Source organism: Colobus angolensis, unplaced genomic scaffold, assembly GCF_000951035.1.
Source record: "Colobus angolensis palliatus isolate OR3802 unplaced genomic scaffold, Cang.pa_1.0 Scaffold3, whole genome shotgun sequence".
In the NCBI taxonomy this organism is placed as follows: domain Eukaryota; kingdom Metazoa; phylum Chordata; class Mammalia; order Primates; family Cercopithecidae; genus Colobus; species Colobus angolensis.
The window spans coordinates 25,455,469-25,477,522 of record NW_012116265.1 but is presented as its reverse complement, the minus strand read 5'-3'; the positions used below and the strand labels follow the sequence as shown (position 1 = coordinate 25,477,522).

Sequence of the window (22,054 nt, the reverse complement as noted above, 5' to 3'; positions counted from 1 at the left end):
GTGTGATCTCAGCTCACCACAACCTCCGCCTCCCAGGTTCAAGCGATTCTCAGGCCTCAGCCTCCCGAATAGTTGGAATGACAGGTGCATGCCACCACACCCAGCTAATTTTTTGTATTTTTAGTAGAGATGGGGTTTTGCCATGTTGGCCAGGCTGGTCTTGAACTCCTGACCTCAGGTGATCCACCCACCTCGGCCTCCCAAAGGGCTGGAATTACAGGCATGAGCTACCATGCCTGGCCTGAATCTTTTCAGTTTTGAAGGAAGGATGGCATAAGGATTTACTGTGACTTTACAGAACAGAACACAGACCCTAGGCCCACATCCCACCCCCACCATTTCTTCTGGCTGCTCTGTGAGTCTTTTCTATAATATTTGAGGGATCTGTGGCTTCTATAGATCCCCTCAGGTCCCTGGGCTGGAGATGGCTGTGGTTCTGGGTGACATCCAGGTCTACCAATGACCATCTCAGAATAATGGAGACTTGGACTGAGCCTCTGGCATCCATGGAGACAATCCCCTGCATCCCTCCACTGCCAGGTGGAGTGTTGCAGGGTACTTGGGAGACTGGGAAACCCAGAGTGGATCACTGCTCAGGGTAGAAAACATGAGAGACGTGCTTCCTTCCTGTGTCCCACAGTCCCTCTTCCTGCTCCCACTATAGTCCGTGCCAATGCACAGGATGATACCAAGGGTGAAGTCCCGGGGGTTGTCAGATGGACTCCAAGAGTCCAATTACACATCCACACCACTCCACTCCCCTCTGCCACCCGTCATTTCATCCCAGCTATGGAGTCCCTCACTGGCAAGCAGTGATCCTGGGAGAGTCACTTATACTAATCCTGTGTCCTGACACCTTAGCTGAGCCCAAGGCATTATAGAAATGGGTAGAAGTGGCAAACAAGGAGAGGCCAAAGGACCCTGGAAGAAGGGGCGGTTCCAGCTCTCACCCCTCTAGATCACAGTCCAGCCAGTGCCTCCCACCCCAGCACAATGCCCATGCCACAGAACACCCACCTTGTCCCCGGCCAGGATCTTGAAGGAAGCCATGACTTGGTCTGCTGTATCTGTATCGGCTGTCTCGCGGGACATGAAGTCAATGAAGGCCTGGAAGGTCACTACCCCCAGGCGGTTGGGGTCCACAATGCTCATGATGCGGGCAAATTCTGCTTCTCCCTGGAGGAAACAGCCAACCCCAGGCCTGTCAGCCCATGGCCTGCTGGGAATATCTCAAATGGACTGAAGACCCTGGGGGCTCAGATCAGCCTGTGGCTGGAAGAGGAGGGCACATCCCCCTGACCTAACCTGGGTTGTCCTAAGGGTATGATGGGGACACAACACTCAAGAGGAGAGACCCAGCTCAGGGTTTCCCATGCCCTGCAGACGTCTGGGTTCCTCTTACAGCAAATAATCATGTTGATAATAATTACAGTGATCACAACGATTAACAATGGCTGCCACCTATGCAGCATATCTTATGTGCCAAGTATTAACCTAAAAGCTTTATTTCAATTCATTTAATCCTCACTACAACCATAAAGGTAGGTATTTTATTATCTTCATTGTACAAATGAGAAATCTGAAGCCCAGACAGGCTAAGTGACTTGCCCAGGGTCACACAGCCAGGAAGCAGCAGAACTGGGATTTGAACTCGGGCAGTCTGGTTCTAGAATCTGTTCTCTCCCCACCACACTGTATTTTCTATGTGCCAGATACATGCACAGACTTAAATTCCTTCATTTAACCCTTGCAACAGTCCTATAGGGTTCCCCCACTTCACCTGAGGCTACACGCTAATGATGGAAGGGCTGGGATTTACTCCCAGGTTCACTGCTCCTAGCCCCATGCCCATGCTCTGCACTGCACTGGGCAGCCTGTGAGCTCTTCACTTGGCACCATGGCCCAGGAGTCACCTGACTGCCCTGCTCAGAATGTCTGTGTGAGGGGGGACAGAATAGGAAGGCTGGGGAATGGGGGACGGCCTGGGACAATCCAGAGGGGCAGCAGGCCCAACCGGAGCCACCGCCAGGACAGAGGTGGAAGTCTCAATTTCCATGCTCCATGTGAGGTGACGCAGGCCAACCCCCAACCTGGGATGTCCCACACCACCAGTCCTTCCTGCCAGCCTCAGGGTCAGCCCAGCTGTCCACAGTGGGAGTGAGGAAGTACCAGAAGATGAAGTAGCACAGAGACTGAGACGAGGAGGCCAGGGCTCCTGGATACACACAGGCCGGTGGCCGGGCCGGCTTTCAGGGAGCCATCTTCCCCAAGGACATGGGCCTTGTGGCTCCTCCAGAGAGGGCAATCCCTAGCCTGAGGGCCTCCAGCCTGCCACTCCTGGGACTTGGCCGCTCCCGCCAGCTGGCTGCCTCCTCACCAGGGCAGACAGAGGGTGGGGTTTACGTTACCATGTTGTAACCCATGGAGATCAGGCAGGCGCGGAAATCATCCGTGTCCATCATGCCTGTCTTCTTCTGTGGGGGGCAGTGGTACCAAGACACAAGGAGGGTCGGGAAGGCAGGAAGAGGAAGGGCCGGCCCGGGGCCAGGAAGACAGGAACAGATGGCCAGAGCGGGGATGAGGTTTATGGTGTGGGGGATCAGGACGGGGAAAGGAACATAGGAGGAGAAGATGCAAACACACATTGGTGGCAACGTCCAAAGACAGGAGGAAGACAGAGCAGGGAGATGCAAAAATCCACCCATGGGATGAAGAGCAGTGAGGATGGAAGACAGTGGGCACCCAGCAGGTTGCCACAAAAGACAGCACAGGGCAGAGGGTGGACCAGTGACAGGGCAGACAGAGACAGCAGGAGAGGACGAGCCCCATGGCCCATAGGAGGGGGACAGGAGATCCAGACAGAGAGAAGAGAAAAAGGAAAAACGCATTATTTCTCGCCCCAGACGCCACCCCTGAGCGTGCTCCATGCAGGAGGCGAGTACCTGGGGGTCGTTGCCAATATCATAACCCAAGCTGATGAGGCAGGCTTTGAACTCCTCGGGACCCAGTGTGCCGGAGTGATCCTGGGGCCGCGGTGCGCCAGGCAGCGAGCCATGCGGTGTCAGGGAGGTGGAGCCGTGAGGGGGGCATGCCCCGGGGGAGGGTGGCGTGTGTGGGGAGACACAGGGGCAGGCATGCGGAGGGAGGGTGGGGGCGGGGGAGGAGGGGAAATAAAAGTGCACACGGTTAGACACACCAACGAGGCTCCAGGGGGTGCCCTCCCCCCAGCACACACAGCCCTGCTCCAGGGAGCAGGACCAGAGTGGGGTGTGATGAGCCACAAGGGTGAGAAGCTCCCCCAGAAGTGACCCAGCCCCCCGGCTTCCCCAGGGACTTCCCCCAGGTGCCTAGAGAGCCATGAAGCAGGCAGGGGTGGTGGGCAGCACCCAAGAACATGCTCCCACGCCTTGGGACCGCCCGCAAGCCCCAGGGCACTGGGAAGGGGCAGCCCACTAAAACCCGGCCTGACCCAGAGCTGGGATGGGAACCCAGGACCAAGGCCTCTGACATCCCCAGCAGAGTCCCAGAGGCCGCTGGAGGTCAGGGTAGGGGTGAGGGCCAGCGAGGGCAGGAGGAGTCTCTCTTCTGCTCCTCTGTCTCCACAGCCAGGGAGCAGCAAGCCTTCACTGCAGGTGACTCTTCATGGTAGGAGAGCAAGGGTCAGGGGTCAAAGGTCCTCTTTCTACCCACAGTATGAACACTCTCTCCCAGAAAGCAGGGAAGCTTATGAGGCACCAACACAGGTTTTCTAAGGTTGGTTTTGTGGGGTGCATCGAGTCAGGGCAGGCTGATGGCAGTTTCCCCTTTCTCTCCCTCCTCACTTGCATGGCAGCCCACATCCCGGGGAAGTGCCCTCCAGGGCCCTGGGGCAGGGGTTGGGGGCTGCACTAAGAAAACACAGGGTGGGGCTCTCACCCGGTCAAAGTGGTTGAAGGAGGCCCGGAACTCATTCATCTGCTCCTGGCTGATGCCCTTGGCATCCCGGGTCAGGATCTGGTTCTCCACCTCGTTGATGGTCCTGGCGATGGTGGTGAGCAGCTGCTCCCAGCCCACACGGATGTGCTGCAGGCAGGCAAGAGGCCTGTCAGCAAAGGGGTCCCAGGCCTGGGCTCCTGGCGGCCCCTATCCACCCTACTCCCCAACTATCAAAATGGCCAAAGCCATCAAACTTGGCCTTCCGTGTGGCTGAGTGTCACCAGAGGGAGGGGAACCAGGACAAGCACAACCTACTAGGACAGGGACCCTAGATGATCAAGGGGGCAGGGTGGCAGCCTCTGCCTGGGAGAGCAAAGAGACCGGGACTTGCCAATGGGGGTCAGGTCAGGAAGGGGGGCAGATTTGGGGGTAGGAAAGATTGAGACAAAAAAATGTGTGATTCCCCGAACCTCCAACCCCACAACCCCCAGCCCACACACACTTTCACAGTTAAAACAAGTAGCCATCTTACAAGCAGGTGCCTGAGCCAGTGTTTGGAGCCCGCCAGCACCCGGAACCACCAGAAGTGCTTATTCTGAACTCCACCCCAGAACTAGTGAAGTAAATTCTAGAGACGGGGCCTAGAAATATGTATTCTCAACACGTTCCTCGGGAAAGTAAAAGGTACTAAAAGTTGAAGATGTGAGGCTTCAGAGGTGAAGTGATTTATCCTCCAACTATGACCTGTTTCCTTGGAGACTTCCCCACCCAGGAGGAAGGAAAGAAGGGGACATGGGCTCCCCGAGAGGAACAAGGCCAGCCCCACCCACCTCCATGGTGTAGTTGGTGTGCTTGTTGTCGAAGATGAGCGCCTCCTGGATGAGCTGGTGGTCGCCCTCCAGCTGATCAATCTTTGGCTTGTAGTTGACAATGCTCTTCTCATACTGCCGCAGGTGGCTGAGCTGGTCCTCCAGGGTCCCGTGCATCTCAATGGAGATCCTCCCGATCTCCTGCTCACCAGGAAAGAGGCACCTTGTCAGACCACCTCACTCTGCTCCCATAGGGTGGGGACTGGGGCCTCCAAAATCATTTGTTAAGCCTTCAAATGATTCTCAGTTCCTATCCCAGCCCTAAGGAGGCCATCACTGGTAATTAGTAAGACACTTTTAGCATGGGTGCTCCTAGGTATGGAAACAGCACCACAGAGGTATATAACAAGCACTGTTATCACTGGATGAAATACCTACCAGCTCTCAGGTACCTGTCAGCCTCAGGAAGGGAATGCAGGGTCAGTTCTAACCTAAATATTCACTCCTCTGCTTGCCATTCAAATGCCCCTTTCCCAAGTCTTGTCCATCTCAGGGACCCACTGAGCCAGGATCCTCATAGCCTCGGCAGACCTCACTCACCTCCCTCAGTGCCCATGCTCTTGCTCCTGCTGTTCTGCCTCCTGGGCTGCCTGCCCTGGCCCACCTGAATCCCATCCATCCCTGTAGGCCAGGCCTAATGCCCATTTATGTCTGTTATTCATCCATGTAAACAACCCTTGTTTGTGAAAGCACTTTCTGTCCACTCAATTCAATCCAGTAGCTATTTCCTGCCTGTCTACTACGGACAATGTGCTGGCAGGGGTGCGGGGGGCGACACACACAAATGTGAACTCAACATGGTCTCTGCCCTTAAGGAACTCAGAGGCCACGCTCTAGCCAAGCAGGGCCCCTTTCCTGATCTGCTAAAGCACCCCACTATCTACCCCACACAATTCAGCAAAACATTCTGTGCTCCACTGGGGTTCAGTTCTCTTTCTGGGATTGATCAATCATCTTCTTTGGCCAGGCTCATTGCTCAGGAGGAGGAGGAGAGGAAGGGGAGGCCTGGTCAACAAGAGACACCAAAGGGATTAAGCTGGATCAGGTGCTCAGGAGCTGACCCTCCTATGGGACTTTCACAGGCAGCTTCTTCTTCTTCTTCTTTTTTTTTTTTTTTTTTGCGATGGAGTCTCGCTGTGTTGCCCAGGCTGCAGTGCAATGGCACAGTCTTCGCTCACTGCAACCTCTGCCTACCGGGTTCAAGTGATTTTTCTGCCCCAGGCTCCCAAGTAGCTGGGATTACAGGCACGCATCACCACACCTGGCTGATTTTTGTATTTTTAGTAGAGACAGGGTTTCACCATGTTGGCCAGGCTGCTCTCGAACTCCTGACCTCAGGTGATCCACCTGCCTCGGCCTCCCAAAGTGCTGGGATTACAGGCGTGAGCCCATAGGCAGCTTCTTAGTGGTGTCCTCATATGTCTTTGCTCCCAAATCAGATAGTGCCAGCAGGGCTTCCTCACATAGACCCCCACAGCCTTCTACAGGAGAGCAGACCCATGGTGGGCTCAGGGCCTCAGTCCTCCATGGGTCCCACCCAGGGAGACAGGCAGCCTGGCTGGCTGGGATAGTGTGGGGAGGGGTGGGAGCCCCAGCACGGCTTCCCAGCACGGGACCCACCTCCATCTTGGTCTGGATCCAGGGCCCGATGACATTGGCCTGGGCCCCAAACTGCTTGCGTAGCCTCTCATTGTGCTGCTGTCGGGCATGCTCCTCCGTCAGAGCTTGGTCCCTCCGAGGCACCAGCTGCCGCACCTGGGGCAAGAATAACAAGGCGACTTTGGGGACAGGTCAGCCATCTGCCCATGTGCCAGATGAGGAAATGGAGGACCCAGGAGGGGAAGGGCCGGTCAGTAACAGAACAGGAGTGAAGGTGTCAACCTGTTCTGGAAATCCAGTCATTTGACATTTGGACAAATAATGAGTGTTTACTATATGACAATTTTAAATGAAATTGATAAAAATCAATTAAAATGGACAAAAATCCCTGCCTTTATGAAACTTACGATGGCTCGGCCCATGCCCTTCAACTCACGTGGTCCCATTTGCCATTGATCTCCTGAGGCGTGATGGTTGTGTAGGGGTTGGTGCCCGCCATATTGACGTGGTAGGTCTGGACAATCTTGGACACCTCGTTGTGGATGCCCAGGATAGCCAGACGCTCCTTATCAGCATCAGGGAGGGTGGCCTTGAATTGCTCATGGGCTGTGGTCAGTCCCTGGACAGAGATGGGAATATATGGGTAAGAGGAACAAAGGGAGCGCTAGAAGTGAGTGGAAGGGCCATGGAAGTTGAGTTCCACACCAGCTGGGAGACCAGGAGGCATCAATTCAAAGATTCTTGTGGCTGAGAACTGGGATGGCAGGTATGGCCACAGGAAGGAGAAGCCACAGTCATCAAAAGCAATAGTTTCATCCTTAGGGCTGGTGAAATGAACAGCAAACCCTCTGGCGTGTTCACCACCTGACAGGTCAAGGAGAAGGGCTGCTCCAGAGGCTCACTCCCCAGATGACCTCCCACAACATGGACTTCCTTAGCTCCTGGCAAAACCTTTTAAACCCAGTACTCTGCAGCTGCATGAAAGACTGAGGAAGCTGCTAACTGATGTGAAATGAGCTCCAAATAAATGTTACATTAAAAATCAAGGTTCACGGCTGAGCACAGTGACTCATGACTGTAATCCCAGCACTTTGGAAGGCTGAAATGGGAGGATCTCTTGAAGCCAGGAGTTCGAGACCAGCCTGGGCAACAAAGAAAAACCCCCATTTCCACAAAAAAAAAATTAAAAAATTAGCCAGGCATAGTGATGTGAGTTTGTAGTCCCAGTTACTATGGAGGCTGCAGCAAGAGGATCCCTTAAGCCCAGGAGTTGGAGGCTGTAGTGAGCTATGATCCCACTACTGCACTCCAGCCTGGGTGACAGAGCGAGACCTTGTCTCTAAAAAAATAAAATAAATAAAAATCAAGATTTAGAATACGGTATATAATAAAAGCTAATTTTTGTTTTATACAAAAAGGGTGCAAATCATAGAAACAAACATATTTGCTTGTGTGCAGAGACTGTAGTCAAATTCTTACCTTTGGGGAGAGAACTAGGGACTGGAGGATAAGGAGTCAGAGGGAGACCCTATCATACACATTTTTAATTTTTTTTTTTATTTTAGACCATGCACATATATTATCTTGTCAAAATAAGTCAAATGCAAAGGTTTTGTGTCTATAAAATCATTGGGATGCTCTTCCTCAGGGGCAGTCCTGCAAAAGTGACCCGCAGAGCGTGGGCCAAGGGCCCCAGGGGAGCCAGCCTCTGGGGAGGGGGGTGGGGCTCACCTGGATCTCCTCAATGGTGTGCACAATGAAGGTGTCCTGCAGGTCCTCCATGGCCCCCTCCATCCAGTTGTTGAAGGGTGCGGCCCGCTTGGCATACTCCAAGTACAGCTGGTCAATGGTCTCCAGCAGCTTCTCGGTCCGCTGGGAGTGCCAAATAGGGTGGGCGTTAGTACAGTGATGTCCAGAATCATCCCCCACTCCTATTGAGATCCTCCTGGTGAGCCCCAGGTCTAGAAGCACTGCCTCAATCAGGCAGAAAGAACAAGCTCTTCCTGCCAGGTGTCTGAACCATCTCACATCACAGTCACCTGGCCTGGCTCCCAGAGTCTGTTGTGTAGAATAGGAGGGTTCTCAAATGGCTGGGGTTGGGCTGTAAAGCACACTAAACTGGGAGGATGAGACAAGTGAGGGCAAGAGAGGAGGCATCGCCATGAGGGCAAAGTCCAAATCCTGTGCCAAAGTAAATCTTCCACATTTAGGCCAGGGTTGGGGGAGGTCTGGGGAACCCACAGTCTTTTAGCCCAAAGCAAAGAGAGTCAAGAAACAGGAAGGAGCACCTCAGGGCTGCTGGATATGGGCCTAGATCTCTCTCTGGGACCCCTCACCTCCAGAGCTTCCCTTCGCTTCTGAGTTAGGGCCCCCAGATTGTCCCACTGGTCACAGATCTTTTGGCAACGGGCGTTGACACTGGGTGAGTCATAATAGTCCAGCTCACTGGGGAGGGAAGAGACAAGGAAGTCGGGGGACCCAGGTTAATTTCATGGCCCATCTCCCTCTCCCTGAGGCTGCCAGTGGGGTGGCTGGTGGTGCTGGCAAGAGCCAGGGGCACTCCCTTCAAGAGACCTTCCAGGCACTCCTTCCACCCCCTCCCCTCTTTCAGGAGACTCGCAGAGAGGAGACCAAAGAAGACCCCTTCCCCAATCATGGCTGGAGGTGACACCAGCCTTCACCCCAATGGCCAACGGCAGGGAGCCCTCAAGGCCCAACCAGAAAGCTCGGAACCAAGGCTTGGTCACCCTCTGCTCCTGTACTAGCTACAGGTGAGAACTGGTGGCCTTTAACAGGAAGGCTGTGGTCCCGGGCTCCTTCCCCACCAGGAGAGAGATTTGTCTTCTGCGTAGACTCCCTTCCCACCTGGGCACCCACCTTCCATGGCCACACCCCCACCTCCCCCAGCAGCTGAGAAAGCCCAGCCTTGGCCCCTCACCACAGGGCGCTACAGGGCAGGGGTATCTGGGGCCACCTACTTGAGTTCCTGTGCAATGGCGGCAATCTGCTCCACACGGTCCTGGTGGGCAGCCAGGTCACTCTCGAAGGCCTCATGCTTCTTGAGCAGGGCCTTGATCTCCGAGAGGGTGGCCGTCTCATAGTCCTTCTGTCGCAGCATGGCCTCTTTGCCTGGATTGAGAGAGGACCACATGCCTGAGCAAGAGTGAGAAGCGTCTCCTTGGTCCCAACCGCCCACCCCTCAGGGCCCCAGGAGCTCCACTTCTGGGGGTGCTTCCCACAGAGGTGCCCATTGTGTAGGGATCTGCAGTGTACAAAAGCAAATGTGCAACTAGAACATCCAACCACGGGCGCAACGGGGAAAAGCACTGCTCTCCTCACGGCACCTCCAAGGCCATGATAGTGTCTACGTAGGAAGGTTATGCAGAAGTCTGCGGGAACGCATAGGGCATGACATTATACACACAACAGGAAACACAACAGGCAACACAGCCATCCACACCCTCTGGTATAACCAGGAAAAAAACAACCCAAGCACCTCAGGGGCACCCTGCCTTTAGAATGTCCCCAGTTACTGTCACTGGCGGCCGGCAGCCCTGCAGGGGCCCCTTCCCTGGGTCGGTGTGTCCAGTACACTCTGCACAGAATCTGACAGTGGCTAGTGCCTTCTCTGACCCTCAGACACACTGCCCTCTCTTTACAGGGCATGAGCAGGTCTTGCGTTTCTTAAATTTGTTTCCACAGGAGGAAAGCAGGAACAAGAAATGACCTCCCACAGTCATTGTTAGACGATGCTCACCAGCTGCCTTGTGAAGTTAACAGGCACAGGACGGGGGCTGGCCCGGCCTCCCTCACTCACACACCCAACCCTCTGCTGCTGGGATGCTCAGCCTATCTCAAAAAATAAGGCTGGGCTGGGAGCCAAGGCTGTGTCCCCAGGCGGCATTTCTTTCCTGCCCCCTGTTCTTTCTTCTTTAAAACAGAATGGTAATACATCAAGTTTAGAAAAAATTATAGGTAAGCCTACTTATCCACTCCTATTCAGTCCTTCCTTATGTGGATATTCTGTGAACGCTTTGGGCATATATAAATTATGTTTCCTGCTTTTAAAATATTTAGCAGCACATTGGTCAGGCGTGGTGGCTCACGCCTGTAATCCCAGCACTTTGGGAGGCTGAGGCGGGCAGATCACGAGGTCATCAGGAGATCGAGACCATCCTGACCAACATGGTGAAACCCCGTGTCTATTAAAAATACAAAAATTAGCTGGGCGTGGTAGCACATGCCTGTAATCCCAGCTACTTGGGAGGCTGAGGCAGGAGAATCGCTTGAACCAGGGAGTTGGAGGTTGCAGTGAGCCAAGATCGTGCCACTGCACTCCAGCCTGGTGACAGAGCGAGACTCTGTCTCAAAAAAAAAAAAATTAGCAGCACATTATTGGAATTTCTACCCTGGCTCCACAGTCTTCTCATGCAGATGTCTGCTGAAAGGCTGCACGTCCACCGCCCTAACCCTTCACTGTCCTGTGGCGTGCTGGGCCCCTCGGCTTGCCCTAGTGTAGATGTCTCCATGTTCAGGATGGATTCTTTAGACAGTCTCAAGAAATGGAATTCCCAGGTTAGAGTGTAGTAAAATTGGTAGACGTGAATACGTGTAGCCAAACTGCTTTCCCCAGAGGCTGTGCCAGCATGCCAGCACTTCTCGTGCCCCTGCTGGTGGCTGGCAAGCCGACAAGGTCAATCTTTCCTCTGTACCTTGGCTGTGAGCTGGACCCGATAGAAGCAGGTGATGAATCAGTGCAATCCCCACTATCCCTCCTCCACTCTGCCCTGTCCACGCCTGGATAAATAACTCCACACACACACAGTGGAAGTGGGGGCAGCAACCTCTAACCATTGTGTGCAAGCCCAGCATTTTACTTACAAAGGGGAACTAGACCCAACCCCCCTTAGCCAGTCAAGCACACTCCATCCCCTACACCAGGGGCCCCCACCCGCCGGGCCATAGACTGGTACCAGTCCGTGGCCTGTTATGAACTGGGCCAAACAGCAGGAGGTAAGCCAGCAGGTGGGTGAGCATTACCACCTGAGCTCCGCCTCCTGTTGAGTCAGGGGCGGCATTAGATTCTCACAGGAGCTCAAACTCTATTGTGAACTGCGCATGCGAGGGATCTAGGTTGTGTGCTCCTTATGAGAATCTAATGCCTGATGATCTGAAGTAGAACAGCCATCCTGAAAGCATCTGCCTCCTCCCCACTCTGCGGAAAAACTGTCTTCCACGAAACTGGTCCCTGGTGCCAACAAGGCTGGGGACCGCTGCCCTACACCAAGCCAAGCCACTCCCAAATGGCCTTGGGGTATGGTTCTTCCTTCTCATCTCCAACCTAAGGTCTGAGGAGTACAAAACAGGGCTGAATGGGGGAGTCTTAGGGCACTGAGCTCCGCCGGCCAATGGGTCTGCCCCAGACTCCAGCTGAAATGGCCGGAGGGGCCCCAGCAGATGGGCAGCCTGTTCCCCACCTCCAGCCGTGGTCCAGGTTCCGGGGAAACACTATCCTAGGTATGATCCTCTCTCTTCAGAGTTCACCTTAGCTGCCAATAAGCAGACACCAGACACGTCCCCAAGAGCCTCAAGGTTGGAGTAACAGGGACACACATGTGCTAAGACAAAGGCTGGTTCATTGTAATTGGAGGCCAGGAAATACAGGAAAAAGAACTGAACAGATGAAAACCATAAACATGAAATGTACTATAATACTGAAGCCTCACAACAACCCTGTGAGGAGGCTGAATTAGGTCGAATGGGGTCCCCCATAAAACTCATGTCAACTCAGAACCTCGAGATGGAACCTTATTTGGAAATAGGGTCTTTGTAGACACAATTCCTTAAGATGACGTTATACAGCTGGGTGCAGTGGCTCACACCTGTAACCCCAACACTTCAGGAGGCAGAAGCAGATGGATCACCTGAGATCAGGAGTTCAAAACCAGCCTGACCAACATGGTGAAACTAAAAATACAAAAATTAGCTGGGCATGGTGGCAGGCACCTGTAGTCCCAGCTACTAGGGAGGCTGGGGCAGGAGAATCGCTTGAACCCAGGAAGCAGAGGTTGCGGTGAGCCGAGATTCTGCCATTGCACTCGATCCTGGGCAACGAGCAAAATTCTGTCTCAAAAACCCCCCCCAAAAAACAAAAAACCAAAGTGAACACTCAGGTGCTAGAGCATTTGACTGCAAGGTGAACATTCACACCGCACTGCACTATGCAGGAACTCCCCTCAGAACTTCGTTATGTATTAACTGATTCAATTCTTATAAGCCTGTGAGGTTGGTACTATTATTATCCCCACTTTACAGATGAGGAAGCTGAGGCAACCAGAAGGCTAATGAACTTGCCTAATGCCATGGAACTAGTAAGAGACCAAATGAAACAAAGAAAAGCAAAGAATAGCGTAGCGGCTGCCGGCTGGGCTGGAGAGTAGGAAAGTGAAGCCCTGGGGAGGCAGGAGGCTGGGTCGGCCTCACCGTCAGTCCAGGCCTCGTGGATGGAGGCCTTCTGCCGGAACTTCTCTGCCAGGTGGTCCAGCCGCTCCAGCCTCCGGATCTCATTCAGCAACCACTCCTCATAGCCCTTCTCCACCTGCTCCAGGCAGCCCCAGGCATTGTTGATGTCCTGTGGGGATGGGAGGTGCAGGGTCAGGATCTGCCTTGGGCCTAGGCTTAAGGTCCCCTGGCCCCCTAGACCCCTGAAGGTGCCCCATGCATTCCAGGAAGAGCCTCTTCCCTATCTCTGCCCCAGATCCACCCCAACCAGGCTGCCCCACCTTACCTCCCATCTCCCACTGGTATTTTCTGGGCTCCCAGGAGCCAGTCCTCCTGGGCAAGGCATGGGACCTGCGTCTACATTGGTCACCCAGCTATGGGACTTTGAGAATAGAGTCCTATGGGGAAACAGCCCCGGGCTCTCCCTGACTAGGACTGGTTTCCCACAGGACTCTATCCAATCACAGGGGCCACACATGTGCTAAGGCAAAGGGCCCCCCCAGGTAAACAGACCAACAATGAATGAGGCAAGCAGGCACTGGAGCTGCCCAGCCTCCCCACGGTCCTGGATCCATTCATGGACTCAGGCCTCTGGGCAGTAGCCTGGGGCCTACAGAGACCCCAGCCTGGGTGAGCCGGCCAGAATTCTGGGAGGACAGATGCCGAGTGCAAACCCACACGCCCCTTCAGACAGGGCCATGCCTTGTTTGTGCAACGGTACCCAGCTGGGCAGTCGCTGGGGTTACACCCTGCAAGCCACCCTCCCCATCATATGTCCCCAGGCCAAGCTACATCTGTCCCCCAGAAAGGGTACTCTGTCTAATTCTCATAGAGCATCCTTAGGCTAGCACTGGCTCTGGCCACCTAAAAGCTACCGATTCAGCTTTGGAGCCCCGAAATGACGGCAACTTTCCAAACTGCAGACACACTTGCAATGTATGCTCCCTCCACCACCCCCTGGGTTGCTCTCCCCACAATGCTGCCTGCCTTTCACCCTCCCCTTCTACAGCTGTCGTGTGCCTGGGACGCTCCTGTTACTTTTCACTTAGGGACAAAAAGCTCCGTCATGGCAAATTTCTTACATTTTCTTCTGAGTGTTTCTCTGGCTTATACAATTTTTCCCTAAGTTGTGGAGACAATGTCAAGGGGGATGAATAACAAAAATAACCTAAAAGAAGAGTATTTTATGACATGGAAAGCTGGTCAGAATATAATATAAGATTGGAGTTTTTCGGTTTTTTTAAAAAGCAGCTTATTATATAAAACATGCTTTAGTTATCTGTCAGTGGACACTTGAGTACAAAAATGGGGAAAAATGTTTAATTTCAAATACATATGCTTTAGGATTCCCTCAAATATTTACATGAAAAAACCAAAAAGATTAAAATCATTTTTTTAAAGTTGATACTAGGTAGTAAGATCTTCAGTAATTTCTATGTTCTGTATTTTGCTTATTTGTATCTTTGAAATGTACTACTCAAAAAACCCCACGAAACTATTACTTAAGTAATAACATGTTTTAACTACTTAAGATTCCATGGAAGTAGAAATCAACTTGACTGCGATTCAATTATGCCCTGTTTTGTTCAGGGTGTCAAAAAGCATCGTGTTCACAGGGATGATTTTTTGTGAGAGGGAGGTCTGGAGTAGATGCTCAGGGGTCTGAAGGGCAAGCCTGACCCAGAATGGTCTGGGCAGAGGGGGCTGCCCCACATGGCCGAGTTTGGGCTTGTGCCTGGGTGGTAACTGGAAGGGGAAGTGACTTCTGGAGCAGTGTATGTAGGCAGAAGCAAACACACCCATCCCCACCCCCATAAAGCTGACTTTGACCACGACTAGGAGCAGCTCAGAGGTGGAAGCAGTCCAGTTTAGGGGCCCAGGATCACCCCCAGTGCTCACCGAGACCATCCTGCCCTCGGAGGGCATGAAGGCGGGCCGGTTGCTGAGCCGCAGCTTGGTCTGCAGCGTGTTGAAGTTGATCTCCAGCTGGCACTTCTCCTGCACCTTGGGCGGCTTGTGCAGGCGCCGGTAGTCCCGGAAGTCCTCCAGCTTCTGCTGCATGGCATGCATGGTGTTCTCGGGCACCCGGTTCTCCAGCCACGGGATGGTGCGGCGGATCCATTCCAACAGCTAGGGCGGGAAGGCGGTGGGGGCAGGAGGTGAGGACACGGGGAGGGAGTGTGCTAGAGCCAGCCTCCCTCTCCTCCCAGTCCTTCCCGCAAGGGGAAGGGGTCTCTCCTGATAGCACACTCCTTCCCAATTACCAACATTTCCCAGGCCATGAAGCCAGCTTCCAGGGTGTTCCCTTTGAGAACCACAGGCTTCGTGAAGCCTGGCTACTAGAGTACGTCGACTCACAGTCACATCACTCAACCTCCCTGCTTTGCTCAGGGAAGACCCATAGACCTGGTGTGAAAATAGTGCAACTAAAAGGCAGGAAGGAAACCTGGGTTTTAGCACCAGGTTCTAACTGACTTGGTCACAGTTTCCTCATCTTTACCATGGAGGGGGTTAATAGCTGTTTCCAGAAGTTCTTGCCATCTGACTTCCTAGGAATCTAGAATGTGGGTCTCTGACTTAAAAGGGAAGAGACTGGCTTCTGGGCAGAGAGCTGGCCTGGAGCACAAGCAGGCACAGCCTGGACTGTTTTCCTTGAGCCAAGGTGATGGTGGTGGAGAAGGTGGAGGGGTGCACATGACAATAGGAATACACTGAACACCTGCAGGGGGCCAGGCACATCACACACATGGACTCATCTGAATCATCACAGAAACACTACGAAGCTAAGGGCTGTGATCATCTGCATGTTACAGAGGAGGCAACCAAGGCCCTACCAGGTCCTGGAACTTGCCAAGGTGACCTGGCTGGAATGGCAGAAATTTAAACCCAGGTACTTGGGTTCCAGAACCTGGGTTCTTACTATGCTGGGCAGCAGATCCCCCAAGAGCCTGGACTGAGCAGCTCAAAGGGCTGAATTCTTTCAAGAGGAGGAGGCTTAACCCAAATGTAGCCAATGGCAGAACAGGAAACCCAGCATTGCGTAATCCTGTCCCCTGAAAAGTAGGGGACAGCCGCTACGTTTGGTAGCTGCTATGCTAGCCTGAGCCAGCACTAATTTACCAAAAGCCCTACCCTCACCCTCTTAGAACAAGATGCGCTCCTTTTCTCATTGAAGAAAAACTCACAGACTAAGAGTACACCAGGCTGGAAAGGGCTCTGACATCCCCTGGCTCAACTCTCACTTGACAAGTGAAAAAAACCAGACCCTGAGAGGCAAAGGGATATCCTAGGCTCATGATGACTCAGGGACTGGCCTCTGCCCCCACCTCACTACTTTCTGGGAGAGCCACAACAGAGCTCAGGCTGCCCTGGACTAGCTGTATTGGGATCAGAGACTATACCAGCCTGGGACTACGCTCCAAGGAAAGATTTGGAGGTACACGTTCTAGGGGATTGACTCTTGCTAGAGACAGGCCAGGTGAACCCAGGGGGTACCCACATCACTGGCCAGCTTCTCGTAGTCTTCCATAAGCTGCTCGTTCTCCTGGTTGACGGCCAACACCTTGCAGATGCGATTGGCTGCTGTCTCCGCCTGGCAACAAGACAGAGAGAGTCACGACCAGCCAGCCCCAGCAGCAGGGGCACCTGGTACACACCTGTGCTGACAAAGCCCCTCCCATCCCTGCAGCTCCCTGTGACTGGAAGGGAGTTAAGAAGGCTGTAAGGCCACATTCCTCCTCTCTCCTTACCATCCTCCTTGCCAGCCCATGGCCAGGTCCCATGGGTCAGGTGAGCCTGGACAGAGATCTTGGTGGCTGAACTGGGCCCCTGGAGAACAGCCTGAGTTTAAGGCCCAACCTGCAGGTTGGGAAGAAACTAATCCAATGACTGATATAATCAAAATGCTCAGGTCAGGTGGAGTGGTGAGAAAATTCATACCCATCCTGGAATTCCAAGTGGAGGCACTGGAATTCCAAGGCTTAGGACCTCTGGCTGGATTTTCCAGGATCTTGGAGATGTGGGAATTCAAATCTGGGAGTCCTGGGATAAAGTGCTGACTGAGAAATCGTGGGACCTCTCGGGATCCCTGCAGAAAATCCCAAGGCTCTTGGCCCAAAGCCTGAAGCACTTTAGAGAAAACTGAGGGACCCCTCTACTGCACCCAAGTCCAGACTTCCAGATCAACCAAGTATGGACACAATGCCCAGCAAGCCCAGCGCAGGCCCCTCCGGGACAGCTAAGCACACATCATGCGCTGTGTGCCGGGCTAGCAGGGACCCAAGACAGGCCTCAACAGCAAAGGGAAGGGAAGGGAAAGGGACTGAATGGCAACCCAGGCAAAGACCAAGAAACCTTAATGGGAGAGCGCCTTCTGCAGCTGTGGGGGCTACTGTACCCCTAACACCAGCAGGGACCCAGCATTCCTGAGTCCACTTCACACAGGTGGTTTTAAAATCCAGCTGTGTTCTTGCATACATTCCAACCTTACGCCAAGGGAGAAGTGAACTCAAAGCCTTTTGGGGGCCAGAAGGTAGAAAGGAAGACAGCCTGGGGGTGGGAGAAGCTAGTATCTCCTGGGACCCTGGAGAAGGGTGTCCTGCAGATGAAAAATGATCCCTGGATTAACGGGTTGAAAGATAGGACCTCACAACTGGTTGATGAACATGACAAAAGAGGTTTCAACTGTAGCAAGATGAACTGAGGCTGGTCGTAAGGAAGAGCTTCCTGAGAATGAACGTGCTTAGAATTGGAAGGAATGACTAAGATGGAAGATGGAAATGTTTTTTTCTTGAAGAACTTCTCGAATAAGACATCCACCCACCAAATCATGTGCTTTGTGGATGACTGTGCTGGGGTGTGTGGGGCACGGGGGTAAGGGGCAGAATGAGATCATCCTAAAGGCCCTGTCAGAAACACAGTCAAGGAGGTCAAGGGAGGCACCCCCTGCAGAGCAAGGTGTCAGAGTGGGTTGGGAGAAGCAATAAGGAGAAGGTGGGAGTGGCCAGAGGGTGGTCTAAGAGTCCCCTGAGGTGGGGACTTTGAGTCCTGGGCCTCAAGAAACTGAGACAGGGAGTCACATCCTTAGGCCCTCGCCCCCTGCCCCCAACTCAACCCTGTCCTGGAGATGCCATGGCTGCTTCTCACCCACAACTCCTGACTGATCGCCATTTCTCTCGAGAACCAACAAGCACCCATGGGGAATCCCAAGAAGCAACGAGGAGGGAAATGCTTTTCCTGAAGCCTGCCCAGGAGACGTGGAGCCCCAGAAAGCAAGCGGGGCCACGGGAACCAGGCCAGCAGCCTCATGGGGCTGGCTGGAGAGCAACTTGCTGGAAGCCCCAGACTACTTCCCTTGAAGGCTGGGACAGGGGGCTGTGGAGAGACCCGTGTGTCCTCCTCCAGGCTGATGTTTTTGTGAGGATGTGCCACCCCTGCAGACTATGCCAGAGATGTGCCGCTCAAACAGCTGAAACTCCTTGGCAGCTACTCATCACTGGCATGAAGCAATTGTGGCTGTGATTTTCTTGGATAAAGCCACCTTCACTTTGTTACTCTCCTGATCCATCGGCTCAAGGGTCATAAACTCTGATGTGTGCCAGTTTATCAAACTGATGGACTGAGGTCTGCATTCATGGGATTTTACATGTGTCCTGTGGGACTGCAAGAGCCTCGCCCATCCCTAAGAGCCTACTGACTACTCCAGGGTCAGGGTCAGGGTCAGAAGGGCTCCCTTCTGGATGAAGTCTGGGGGAGATTCCGGGTGGGCCTCCTGGGGACTTTCCACAAAGATCCGACCGCGTTCCCAAGCCTGAGTCTCAGCCACTTGCTCCCAGGCTGGCCTCTCCAGAAGGAGACTGACTGAGAATACCGTCCATTATAACCAGTGAACCAGCCTTCAGAAATAACACACAAGTACCATGGGAGACGTGAGAGCCCTTTCTGTATGGCGGGCCAGCCTGCAGACTCCAGCGGGGCTCCCTTGAGGGACAGCCCAGCTCCTACAGTACCTCTAGAAAGTAGGTTCCTGAAGTCCAGATTTGATTTCTCTAAAAAAAAAACCACGGCAGAATCCTCAGAACCTCATCCTTTCCCTTTCTCTCGCAGCCTGACTCCCCCAACAGGCAGGCTGCACCCCAGAGAAGCCCACTGGGTGATGAGTTGGACCTGCTTCCATAGTGGTCCCTTGATGAAAGCAGCTTCATCACCCACCAGCCTCAGTCTGAGAAGTAAGTTGAGGTCAGCTGGGAAGGCCAGGCTTAGTCAGGCCCATGGGACATGATCCCGGGAGCAGAAGAAAAGCCTGTTAGGGATGACAGGCTTTCCCCATCACCTCAAATTCCTGGTTTTCTAGCGTTTTCCTCTCATAGCTACAAGAACCCCATGAACTCTGAGGGATCTAGGAGAGAGGCACCCAGAACCACCAAGTACATAAAGAATCTCAAAGACGCTTTAGTCCAGAAGTTCAAAGGAGAGATTTGTTCTAGGGGAGGAAAGATTCCTTCCCTGAGAACCTCAGGAACTGAAGCAGCTTCAGAAGCAACTTCAGAAGAGAACCCCGGGAGAGCCCTGGCTTCAGGCTATTCCTGAAGAGGAGATGGGCCTCTCTGGACCCCAGCAAGAAGAACCAGGCGCCCTGACATGAGATAATGTAACAGATGCAACAGATAATTGATGGGTTCAGAAAATATTCTCTGGAAATGAGCAAAATGTTGCTTCCAAGTGCCAAAGGAGAAGACTACTAGAAATCTGTGTTTCCTTTCCCTTAGTTGGTATTTTCCTGGTCATTTTGGTTTGTTTTATTTTGTTTGTTTTTTGAGACAGAGTCTTGCTCTGTCACCCAGGCTGGAGCGCGATGGCACAATCTCGGCTCACTGCAACCTCCGCCTCCAGGGTTCAAGCCATTCTCCTGCCTCAGCCTCCTGAGTAGCTGGGATTACAGGTGCGTGCCACCAGATCTGGTTAATTTCTGTATTTTCAGTAGAGATGGGGTTTCGCCATGTTGGCCAAGCTGGTCTCAAATTCCTGACCTCAGGTGATCCACCAGCCTCAACTCCCAAAGTGCTGGGATTACAGGTGTGAGCCAATGCACCCAACCCGAATTTTCATGTTTTTTTGGCCTACTTTAGGCTGTGCTATTACACAACTTAACATACAATGAATTTTGTTGTATATTCAAGAGTTATTTTTTAAAAGATATGAACTATTGTTATTCCCGAGTACTTAGCTATCCCAAGCCAAACTGCTACCCTAATAGTCAGCATCCGATTGCCTGATACAGGCACAGTCTGGAGAGGAACTGTCTCCAAGGTGACATCAAAACACCCAAACATGGCCAGATGATGTGCTGTGGCTCCACCACCCACAACCCACAGATTCACATGAATGCTACGAGGATCTCATCTATGTCATCTTTAGCCAAAACGTTCCCAAATCTAGCTGGACCTGCTTTTTTATTCTCCCCACGGCTGTCCACTGCCCAGTCTTTCCCTCTGTCCTGAGTCAGCCACCAAGCCCAGGGTTCCTGCTAAGAGAGCTCCAGATCAGCAGGGATCTCAGACCAGGCATCCAACCTTCCTTGTGGTGAGTGGGCCAGGGTGGGTGACCAGGCAGAGGGGAATTGGCCCCTTTCCCCAGGCAGCCCACACTTTGCCAGCTTCCTCTCCTGCCGCAGGCTCCGCCTGCACACCCCAAAGCTTCTTGCACAAGCTGTGGTCACCTCCCTCCACAACACTGTCTGCCCCTTCCCAAGGGCTTGCTAAGCCTTCCCCCTACAGACCCTCATGTTCAAGTTTCTGCTACTCAAGACCACCTTGGTGGCCGGCAGTCCTGTGACTGCACCTGCCCTGCTCAGATCTGGGGCAGAGCAAGGCACAGGTCAGACCGCAGCCACTGCCGGCTCTTTTTTTTTAGGGTTTTCCCAGATGGCTCATGAATTTCTCTCAGATTGAGTCCATGCCTTCAAGTGTTCTTTCTCAGAAACAGCAGACCATGAACTCTGAAACACGAGCTACATCAACAAAATCTTAATGGTCTCCACCCATTCTAAGTCCCTGTAAGGGAAGAGGAGGGGAGAGGGAAGCAGAGAAAGAATTAGAACCAAAACCCACCTGTCAAACAGCAGTTGGTCCTCATCTAATGAGGCAAATCAGTACACAGACTTATACAGCACGGGCCTGTACAGGCACACAAGCCGTGCACCACACGTGCACACACACATTAGGCGCTGTTGCCTTTTCATTCCACTGTACAAGTTTGGGTGACAGAAAGACAGTGGAGAGGATGGAGGGCACTGGGCACGGGTTTTGGAAGATTTTCCCCATTGGTGCCAGCCCGAAGACAGACAAGACAGGAGTATGTGAGTCAGGAAGAGTCCTTCCTCTCCATCAGCCCCACCACACACGGCGAGGTGGGGTTCCCCTCCCCTGCCTGCTCAGATCGAAGCAGTCGCCTTAGACGTGGTGGGGGCAACTCTGGGTCAGACCCCTGACCAGGACATGAGAGGACAACCACCACCACCACCAACCCAGCTGTGACCTTGCCCTCAGGTGTGGATAAAAGCAGCATGAAATGGTTGCAACAGGGATGAGTGAAAGGGAGGGGGGCATGGGGAGGTGGCATGAGATTTGGGAGCAAGAGCAAGCTGTTACCCACACACCACCCACACCACACACCCCTCACACATCCACACCCACAGCACTCCCCTTCACTCCACACACACACACCACACACGCCACACCTCACACCACACACACACATCATACCCACACCACACCTACACCTCACACCCTATACCTCACACCCACAGCACACCACACCCCTCCACACCACACACCCTACACCTCACACCCACAGCCACAGCACTCCCCTTCACTCCACACACATGCCACACACACCGCACCTCACACCACACACATACCTCACACCCACAGCTCACCATACCCCTCCACACCACACACACCTCACACCCTACACCTCACACCCACAGCACACCACACCCCTCCACACCACACACACCTCACCTACACCACACACACACTTCACACCCTACCTCACACCCACAGCACACATCCCTCACACCTCCTACACACCACACACACCACAGTCCCCACACCCCATACACCTTCATACACACACACCTCACACACCACAGTCCCCACACCCCATACACC

At 53.3% G+C, this 22,054-nt stretch overlaps 1 protein-coding gene across 5 annotated transcripts in view; it reads right to left on the bottom strand.

The window, feature by feature from the left end:
* The window catches only part of ACTN1 (actinin, alpha 1), a 105,913-nt gene that overhangs the window by 1,919 nt on the left and 81,940 nt on the right, over window positions 1–22,054 (bottom strand). For 3 of the 5 annotated variants that reach the window (XM_011949691.1, XM_011949695.1, XM_011949696.1), the window contains exons 9-20: window positions 16,384–16,476; window positions 14,784–15,014; window positions 12,867–13,014; window positions 9,362–9,512; window positions 8,720–8,828; window positions 8,115–8,255; window positions 6,820–7,002; window positions 6,405–6,539; window positions 4,746–4,925; window positions 3,916–4,062; window positions 2,409–2,474; window positions 1,018–1,176 (exon numbers count right to left, since the gene is read on the bottom strand). In XM_011949691.1, coding sequence (XP_011805081.1) covers window positions 1,018–1,176; window positions 2,409–2,474; window positions 3,916–4,062; window positions 4,746–4,925; window positions 6,405–6,539; window positions 6,820–7,002; window positions 8,115–8,255; window positions 8,720–8,828; window positions 9,362–9,512; window positions 12,867–13,014; window positions 14,784–15,014; window positions 16,384–16,476 — 1,743 coding nt within the window. Of the gene's footprint in view, window positions 1–1,017; window positions 1,177–2,408; window positions 2,475–2,942; window positions 3,024–3,915; window positions 4,063–4,745; window positions 4,926–6,404; window positions 6,540–6,819; window positions 7,003–8,114; window positions 8,256–8,719; window positions 8,829–9,361; window positions 9,513–12,866; window positions 13,015–14,783; window positions 15,015–16,383; window positions 16,477–22,054 lie in introns of all 5 variants that reach the window. The other 2 variants (XM_011949693.1, XM_011949694.1) reach the window with 2 other exon arrangements.